Source organism: Panicum virgatum, chromosome 4K (genome assembly GCF_016808335.1).
Source record: "Panicum virgatum strain AP13 chromosome 4K, P.virgatum_v5, whole genome shotgun sequence".
Lineage (NCBI taxonomy): Eukaryota > Viridiplantae > Streptophyta > Magnoliopsida > Poales > Poaceae > Panicum > Panicum virgatum.
In genome coordinates, this window is record NC_053139.1 from 38,975,358 (window position 1) to 38,985,430 (window position 10,073).

The following is a 10,073-nucleotide window of genomic DNA, read 5'->3' on the forward strand; positions in this document are numbered from 1 at the left end:
ATGTTGCATTTAATTTTAAGACTCATAGAGTGTTGCTATTTGTGTAGAGAGAGTTTCATCTAGATAAAACTGACTTCTTCTCTTTCTTCTTAAATTCTATGCCATGTCATCATATAATCCTATATAGCATGCTAATTAATATACATGAAACTCCTATGAAACTCCCATTGAGAATGAGCCAGACGTGGAAACTTGTGGAGGTAAAACTATTGACGAGGGCTCGTAAACACTAAGAGGAAACTCATCACAACAAATTTCAAGTAAAACTATAACTAGAGGGAGTAATTTTACTATTCAATTTATTTCCAACGTTATGTTTTATATGTACGGAACATTTTACATTTTAAATTATTTTACTATTGAAATGCTATGTTTTATATGTCGAGCATTTTATGACTTAAATTATACGAAAATTGTTAGTCGCTTTGAAAAACTATGCGTCTTGAAAAAAGTTAAAATGACAGAACAAGTTAGGATGAGGGAAAGTACTTTACAGTAACTAATTGAAAAAAATAACGCGTGCCAAGAGTCGTTTTTTTAAGAAAGAATGTGGTCAAAACAACATGAGATGATTTTCCACCTTCAGGCCGCAACTCAATCAAATAACCTGAAATTATTATAAAAAAACCTGAAATTCGACAAGCGAGAAAAAAATTTGGAGTTCGCACGAGCACGACCCCATTTCTCGCACCATTTCCACCGTTCCCTCTTCAGATCTCTGTGTCTTGTCTCTGCCTCTCTCTCTCTCTCTCTCTCTCTCTCTCTCGGTAGTGACCCTGCAATGGCCGACGAGCCCCTGGATGCGTCCCCGTCGGCGCCCTCCGCCGCCGCGGACGCGGACGCGGACGGAGTTTTCTCTCCCTCCTCGGCCGCCGCCGCCCCCGCCCCAGCGCTCCGGCCGCGGCGGGAGGCGTTCGAGCACGGGCTCCTGCCGATCCCCAAGCTGATCTTCCCGGAGGGCACGCTTACGCAAACCCTAGCCCAGCTGAAGGAGAGGCTCGCGCCGCGGGGCCCGCGGGTGGGCGCCGCGGCGCTCGCGGAGGCTCTGCAGATCCCCGCCGAGCAGGCGGCGCTGGCGCTCGGGACGCTCGCCGCGGTGCTCCCCGCCGAGGACCCCGCGCTCGGCGAGGATGGCGTGGGGGAGGCCGACCTCCGCGACCTGCTCCTCTTCCTCTACATCCAGTCCTACAAGCGCCTCGTGCCGCGCGGCCACAAGGACTCGCCCGCCGTCGCGGACGTGTGGCCGTCCACCTCCGCCTTCGACGGGTGCCTCTCCGCGCTATCCCCGATCCAGGTCAGGCTCAGGCCCCGATCGCACCCCTCCCGGGGTGCTATTTTGATAGCTCCCGCGCATAACGGCTTGTGGCACTCCGCGTCATTTATGGACTTTTGATTAGTGTTTGTTTGAGTGGAGAGTGCAGAGCGGCCAAGCGATTTCTTCATTTTGATTTTGGTCCGACTGCGATCATCCATTTCTGAAACGGATCAAAAGCCTTTAGCGCCTATCATGCTTGATCACCGTGTTCGGCTGGTCCGTTGGCTGCTGCTGTGGGCTGCATCCAGCTGCTGGGCTCCGGCTGTGCAATCAAGCCGTCCGGCTGGAGGGTCTAGAGCAGCCGCCCCAACGGCTACTGCACATGAAAACGTGACACATGAAAACAGCAGCCGTGCTGCTGGGATATCTAATTAGTTTCAACTTGAAAGGCGTTCAAACCAATTATTATAGATGTCAACTTTGAAATGTGATTGCTTCTTGATGAGAACATGATGAAACTTTGTACTGTTCCTTGTTCCTTACCATTCGTTTCATCATTGGATATATGTGCAGATGCATTTTTGTACATATTTTCTTTTTTAACTTCGCTACACTTTACTGGTTCTCACGCTTCATGATTGATTGTGAGGCAGTAAAAAATGTTGAAATCTTTTCTTGGCAGTTGATTCCCAATGTTGCAGTTGCAGTAGCTGATTGCGATGCTGCATATTCTAAATGTGCTTGTTCTTTAATGCAACTTTACAGCCACCATAGTGTTTCAAATAAAGTGCTGTAAGATCTGATAGGTCACCAATTGTCGTTGTTATACTTCTCGCATTAGTACTTCAAAAAGTTGTGAGAATTGAGAAACTAGCATGTAAGATCTGCTGTAACAAGTCTGATTCTTTTTGCTAACTAATTCAGAGATTGTTTACAAGGTTTGTGTTAATGACAATACTTCAGTGCAAAATGTGGTTATCTGACCAATGAGCCATCACCTGTTGTTTATATTTTCCTTCCAAATGCGATCATGTATTACTGTTTCCTTGGATCAAAATATCAAAAATCTTTTTTGAAAGTGATCTCAGCAAACATGATAGTGTTCTACAGTACTCCTCATGGTTGCTACTACACCTTTTTTGTTATTTCCATTTCTTACAAGTTGCACTATCTATTTCTTTTTGCTAGTATAAAGACACATGGCTTCTACTTTTTTATTTGGCAAGCATTTTTTCTAGGAGAAAATCTTAGTGTTTTATACATGTTTGTCATTTTACAGTTTATACGCTGCAATAGTCGTCGGTTTATGCCTTCACAAGCAGATGAAGAAGCTCATCAATTATCATATTTGCAAAAACATATGGCCAACATCCTAACACTTTTGGCAGATTCTATTGATGGAGAGGGCGATGATTCTATGGTTAGCTTTTGACATTTCCCTATCTTGTATATGTATATGTTTCTCTTAAGGTTTATGCTACAAGTTGATTAACATCAGTACTGGCAAAGCTTTGTGCAGATAACAATTTGCCAGGGTTTTACTGTCACACCTAGAAGTCTTTGAGAACTTAGAATAACTTGATTGTAGTTTTGGGTATCAAACATAAGATTGTGGCTCCAGAAACTATTAACTAGTTTCTTAGATGATAAATATAAATAACGTGTAACTTTGTTTCTGCATTGCAGACAATCCGATTGATACGCATTGTAAACTGCCATAATATTCTAGTTATAATTTTGGGTACTTTATACTTACAAGTGAGCAAAAGAGAAGAGTGAAAACTACCTGAAGAAACTCCTGTGCAGTACTCATTGCTATATTAAAAATAAAATGATGATGTGATTTCACAGACCAGGTTTAGGTAGCATGAAGAATGTAAGAGATTTACTATATTGCTTCTTGAAATGAGATTTTGTTGATAAATTGCAAAATATAGCTAGTTAATCTTCTAAAAAGATGTGAGATACTGGACAAAGGTCTTGGTGTACATGAGTCATTCCTTACTATTTCCAAACACAATAACCCACATTTCTGTCATTGTGCTTCTCTAATGAAACATGACATGCATGCATTGCGGTAGGATATACTTACCTGAGGATTTCTTGGGTGCTAACTTTCTTTAGAATTGCTTTATATGCAGGTATTGACTGTGGAGACCTTTGAACACCTTGGATTTTTGTTGCAGCTCTCTGAAGGAACTCCTTTAAGCCAAGGAGCTAGCTTTTTTGCAAATTCTGATCCAGACATGCCTGCTGCTCCTGTACCTGCTAGTCTGGTTCATGATTGGATATTGCAGCATATAACTTCAACATTAGAATTTATGGCAGAGAAGTCCTCAGCAAAAGAAAACAGCCAACAGAATGCATCTGATCCTGATGTCACAATGTCTGATGCTGTCACGAATACAAGAATTCATAGCAGTTCACCTACTGGAACTTCTGCCCCAAATAATTCTGGATATTACCGAAATACAACATTTGTGGAGGGTTTGTCCAAAACTTCTGTTGTCAAACAAGCATCTGATATGAAAGGGCATTCAATTAAGGTATGTTTCTGTTTGGTTTTGTAGCTGATTGTAGATACTGAAAATGACTGAAATACGTGTGTCCAATGCCTTTCGTATTTCCATCTTGTAGCTTCAAGATTGGAATTTTGAAGCTGAGATTGGCATTGATTAATAACATTAAGAGATGTTTTGTAGGTTTTGAACTGCCATGATTCTGTTATCTACATTTTAGCCCCACTTAAGTATGCAACCGTCTATGGATGTTCTGACACTACCATCGTTCTTGGTGCTATTGGTAAGGTATGTATTTCATATATTGAATCTGTATCATATTTCTTTTGGATATTGAGTACATTATGAGACTCCTGGATGATTTCATAAATTCCTATGCACACTCTTTCTCAATAAGAATTCTATTCTATTGTTTTCAGTTTTCACCTGCTAGAACCAAGTATCTTTCACCTTATCTAGTATTAAAGCAAAGAAGTTATATGCTGTCAGGTTGTAAAAGTGGAGCATTGTGAACGAGTACAAATTATTGCAGCTTCGAAACGAATTTGTATTGCCAATTGTCGTGAATGTACCTTCTACTTGGGAGTAAATAACCAACCACTTATTGTGGGGGACAACCATAAATTACAAGTGAGTTTTGCTCTTCCGATTTGTGCTTTCTTACTAATCAGATGTTAGTGTATTGTACTCTATAATATATCAATATTTCATCATGTTATATAAAAAGATAAAGAACATTGTGGACAGTTGAAGGTAAAACTTAGCAGGATGTAGATACACAAAAATAACTTGTTGAACTCAAGTGAACGATTTTATTTATTCAATTTAGTTTCAGGAAGTTCTAGTTAAAACATTTCACCACATGTACTTCAATTTTTCAATATCATGATTACCTTATCTTTTAACAGGTTGCTCCATTCAATACTTATTATCCACAACTGGGGGAGCATTTGGCACAAGTTGGTGTGGATCCTAATGTCAACAAGTGGGACAAACCTTTCGTATTGGAAGTTGTTGATCCACACGATTCATTCTCTCATCCTGCTGGGGTTTCTGATGTCCAGGCCGAGTCTGCCACTTGTCTAGACCCAGATCTATTTATGAACTTTTTGGTATGTGAGCTATATATTTGATTCCTAGATTATTCCAGCCTTGCAGGAGAATTGAAAAACCTCTATAAATTCAACCAAATTCTTATGCATTTTATGCTGAGCGCCTGAGTGGATGTCTTGCTTTGGCAACATGTTGTATGTGATGCATCTGCATTAATAAGATTTTTACTTTTTTTTTCTCGTAGTCAATGTGTTCAAAGCAGTTGGAGTCTTCGAAGTCATATTTTAGCATCTTGGTTGTTACTAATCTATCCAGTCAATAAATTGACAATGTTTTAATTTCCATAGATTTCCCGTGCCTGAATATGGGCTGCAATACTTTGTGTTTTGGTTATGTAAACCCAACATTTGATGCATTTTAAATGCCTATAGTATTTTTTTCACGCAAAAAATAAAGTGACAGTCTAGCTATTTCTGTGCAGATTCCTAGTTGGTTCGAGCCACAAGGGCCTACCAGATACAATCCATTTACCTTGCCTGAAGTTTATTGGGCATCCCAAAGGAAAAAGGTATACATGATTGCCGATATTAATTTTGTATGGTTTTCTAACAGTTGTCTTTGATGTAACTATGTGAAATTAAGGGACATTATTAAGACAGACATACACTGATCATATATCTAACAACGTTCATAGAATGTCACTTGGTGTGCTTTCAGAGATTTCATTACTGACAATAAATGTCACTCCTTTTAAAAGATAAGATAAGATTCAATCTCCGCCTAGTATCTTGCTGGTTGTATCTTGGCAATTGATATTGGAAATAGAGAAAGTATTGTATATTAAGCTATTAACACATAAAAGTGGAGAAAATAAGAGGGGAAAACGCCTAGGTGCTAGGCCAAGTGTTTTTTCTCCCTCTAGTGCCTGAGTGCTGCCCAGCACCTTAAAACAGAGTAGTGATATTTCTACACTAATTTAAGTGGCATGACGGTTTAGAACGAAATATTAAGATGATCCCGTGCAGTGGTGGGACATATAGGGTTATGTGTGAATTGTTGGATCAATGGACTCGAAGGTTGATTAGTTTTCTCCATTTTATTTTCTCGTACATTTTATTAGCATATTCCTGAGCAATGCTGGGAGAAAAAAAGGTATTTGGACATCTTTATGAAGGTTAACTTTTTTATTGTACATTTTCAGCATGCTTCTCTGGAAGATACTCAAAAGAATATTCGGGAACTAGAGATTGATGATAACCGGAAGAAAGAATTGGCATGTGCCCTTCATGCTCAGTTCAAAGATTGGTTATATGGTGAGTTATGTTTTGGCACTACTATGATGATAGGTTAATGTTTTCCGTGGCTTTTGTTTTTGCCTATCTGTTGTCCTACCAGTTTGAGACTCAGTATGGGTTTTGTTCTTGTTAAGTTAGCCCATCATGTTACCCTAGCCCAAGTTGCTTGGTTGGTGGGCCAGTTTATTGCTTGCACATTTGTGTCTATCACTGGTAACTGTCAACCACCCCAAAAATGTATGGGACCTTGTCAGGATTTAGGACTAACTGAGTTTTGGGTTTGTGAAACATGGGCAGAAATACTGTTGGGACGTTCTTAAGATAGTTGGAGGGTTGACTGTTATTTTGTCGTTCCTGAATTATACATTCAAATATTGAACACATTGATTCATATGTTCCGAGATTGGTCAGTCACTCAGTTGTTTAATTCAGTTAGCCTTATGATCCCCAAAGGCTGTTTCAGAAGTTGTGATATTCTCCTTTGGAATCTTGTCCGCTGCGAATATTTGTTGACTTGAACCTGGAATGGAATGTTTTACGTGAGCACTAATAATTTGTTATCTTATTTCAGCTTCAGGCAATATCCGCCAGCTCTACTGTTTGCAAGGTGAATAAGTGCGGGGTTCATCTGTAAGTGCGTATATGCATGTGCGGGATTGTCCTCCAACCATTCCATTCCGCGCATCCAAGACATCCAAGCGGACTGGTTGTGACTTGGCTGTGCAGAATGCAGATGGCCGTTGAGCCTATAGTGTTTGTGGAGGGAAGTATGTAAAGCATGTTGTGTGTTATTTGTTTCTAATTAAATTTTGATACTTCCCTCCCTTTGTTGGTCGTAGGGTCGCTGTAAATCTTCGGTTTTTTCTGGCTTCGTATTTATATCCTTCATAAGACTTGCTGAATAGCGGTTACTCAATTCTTTCATCTCGGCCTCTCGTGGGGAATAACATTTTTTGACCATCAGATGGGGTCGCTCACATCGATACTGTGTATGTGTTCTCATTATTTATTCTCAAAGAAAGCCCCGAGATTCTAAGATTTGCATGCATGAACTGACGAGGTCTTGCCCAGGTGAGTGGAAAATTGACAGTATTAGATTTTTCAGTTGCCTGACGACATAGCAACCCCATACAATTGAATCGTTCAAGATCCTGTCAAGGTAACACAAGCACCTCGTGTGTGCTATCACCTTACTCTGCCGTGTACACTATTCTCCATCTCAGGCCTCCGATCCTGACCCTCCCCATCACGGTACGCTGTCGTCTCCCTCGGCGGTGATCGAGAGTAGCACCACACTAGAGATTTGGGACCCTGTCCATCTCTCGCTGTTTATACACTCCTACAAACTGATGCAAGATATGCGAGCAGCAGTGAATTGGACGTAGAAATTTTCTACCCGAACCAGTATAAACCCTTATATCTTTTTTATACCATCCGCATCTAAACCCACAATCCACGAGACACAAAGTCGTTTTTGCTTCGACAGAATACAGATTCTAGCTAGCCAACTACTCCAAGTTTTGTAGTTGCATTGGTTGTCTGGACTGGACGGCTGGACCCAATGTTGGGTTCAATATTTTCTTCTATGTGGTTGGTACTGACAAGAAAGGACTAAGTAACGGCAGTCTGAAAAGCTACACGCTCACTCTACTAGTCCTATGCAAGTAAATGATGCACGTACGCATGGTCCATCATGTCACAGCAGCATGACACGCATACCTTTACACGGGGCGAGCGATACGAGAAATGGCATTACCCGCATATATAGGGAACGCGTGCTGGAAGATGTACAATACTTGCACACACATGACACATGTAGCCATATCCATGCATGCTCCATTTCTAGAACAATCATAGTAGCCTAATTCACCAGTTAGCTAGGATTGGAAGCTTGCGTGCGGCCATCTCCTCTATTTTCACCTACACCTAACTCTCCATCTTGCTAGATGCGCAAACCCCTCGATCGTTTTCTTCTCATCCGCCCCCCTCGTTTTTCTCAAGCAGGCGTGACTTGCTGCCGCTCCACGCGCGCTACATATGCGCGCGCATCCCTTCATTTCGCCGCATGCATCCGTTGATCCCCGACACTTCAGCCGACGACCTGACGAGCTGAGCTCCTCTGGAAGTTGTGGTTATCGATCCATGGCGGACATACAGTGCGACCAGCAGCCCACCAAGCTGAGGCCGAGCGCGTCGTCGTCGCTGAGGATCTTCGGCTACGACGTGGCCGGCGGTGGCACTACCGACATCGTCGTGCCGCGGGACGGCCGGCCGGCGGCGGACGGGCGCAGGTTCGAGTGCCAGTACTGCTGCCGCGAGTTCGCCAACTCGCAGGCGCTAGGCGGGCACCAGAACGCGCACAAGAAGGAGAGGCGGCAGCTGAAGCGCGCGCGCCAGCTCGCCGTCGCCGCCCGTCCCGTTGCGGGCGGCTTGGCGGCGTTCTGCGCTGCGGGTTTCGTCGCGCCGCCGCCGCCCGGGCACCTGATGGCCCTGGGCCACGCCGGGTCGAACGCGTATGCGCCGGGCCCTATCCCAAGCTGGGTGTACCTCGCGCACCAGCCCACCATGGGTCCACCTCGCGCACCTCCGGCTGATGTCGACGCCGAGGAAGCCTCGGCGATGGGGCTGAACCTGCGTCTCAGCCTTGCTCCAGCCAGTTCATGGTGAACGGAATACAAACCGTTCCCCACCCTCTCGCCCACTGCGAAACGGAACAACATGTCGCTCGCACGCCAGAATCAAAGATCTATGTTTGAGTTCCTTTCTTCTCTTCTTTTCTTTATCTTCGCAAGTCCCATTTTCTTTGCATATACCATAGCTCAGTTGATGTTGCGCAAAGTGCAGGAGGAGAACATCTACTAGTTGTTTTGACACCACTGCAGTGTTCATTGTTTGGTGGACTGAAATGCGAGCTCGTTTTTTTTAGAGCGCACTGATTATAACGGAATATAAGACTTCTTGACAAGGAGTTCTAGCACCTGCGGTTATATTACAACGAAACCGAGCAATTGTTGAAAAAGTAGCTGTCAGCTTCATATATGTTAGAACAAATGGGCCAGGAGCCAATTTTTTTAAAAAATGATCAATAAATCCCAAGGCCCATATTTTTAAGGGGTAGTTACAATTGTGATAATACCAGTATACCACGTTGATGGCTATCAACAAATAACCAGAAACTGATCTTTTAATGATTGTTAACGAATGACCAGAAACTAATCTTTTAATGGCTGGTTGATGGCATTAACCTGGGTACTCAAAGGTCTCCCCTAAAGCCTAATAAGAGAGGCATCACGTCCTTTGTCTTCGACGGGAAAAAGGAGAGAGCTCCACTACTGTGCTGCATTTTAGTTAGGGAACATATCAGGTGCAAATCAACATCTCCGTGCAAACTATAGAAACTTCAATCTGGGCCATCAGATCAACATCCAAGGGAAGGGGCGCGGAGAGGTGGGAGGGGGATTCGCAAAAGTGTGATTACCCAATCCAAGGGCGGGTCCAGATTGTAAAATTACCCAATCTCCCATACCCCTTGGATGTTGATCCAATAACTCATATTGAAGTTTTCATAGTTTGCACGAAGAGGTTGGTTTGCATCTGATACGTTGCCTTTTAGTTATCCCCGTTTTGGTGATATGTGTGCACGAACTTTACCGGAAGAGCAGGCCTCCGAAGGTGCGCCCTCACCAGAGACTCTGCACCTGATGAGTAGAAGGGTGATCAAGTTTTTGGGGAGCCCATCAGCGTGACTGCTCATTGCGAACGACTACTTCGTCTACTTTCTGGCGTCGCCTCTGCAAAGCGTGTAAGAATATGGGGTCGCAAAAACAAAATTTTTCTACCGCATAAACCAGGATTACTGCAGTTATAGATCATGGGATTACCACTAGACGCGCGGTTGCGGAACTTCTGTAGCGCATCGGTGTAGTGCAGATGGAAGCCGGCAGTGCAGTT

At 43.1% G+C, this 10,073-nt stretch overlaps 2 protein-coding genes across 2 annotated transcripts; both read left to right on the forward strand.

Moving 5' to 3' along the window:
* The first annotated feature begins 717 nt into the window (after window positions 1-717).
* LOC120703930 (TBCC domain-containing protein 1-like) lies at window positions 718-7,099 on the forward strand. The gene is made up of 9 exons (XM_039988141.1): window positions 718-1,294; window positions 2,535-2,675; window positions 3,397-3,801; window positions 3,958-4,062; window positions 4,264-4,404; window positions 4,683-4,886; window positions 5,309-5,395; window positions 6,029-6,140; window positions 6,694-7,099. The coding sequence occupies exons 1-9, from the start codon at window positions 782-784 to the stop codon at window positions 6,735-6,737; spliced, it is 1,752 nt and encodes a 583-aa protein (XP_039844075.1). The 5' UTR covers window positions 718-781; the 3' UTR covers window positions 6,738-7,099.
* Window positions 7,100-8,159: 1,060 nt separating this feature from the next.
* LOC120702204 (zinc finger protein 6-like) lies at window positions 8,160-8,998 on the forward strand. Its single transcript, XM_039985936.1, has one exon. It carries the CDS (start codon window positions 8,160-8,162, stop codon window positions 8,787-8,789), a length of 630 nt encoding a protein of 209 aa, XP_039841870.1. The 3' UTR covers window positions 8,790-8,998.
* Window positions 8,999-10,073: the final 1,075 nt, after the last annotated feature.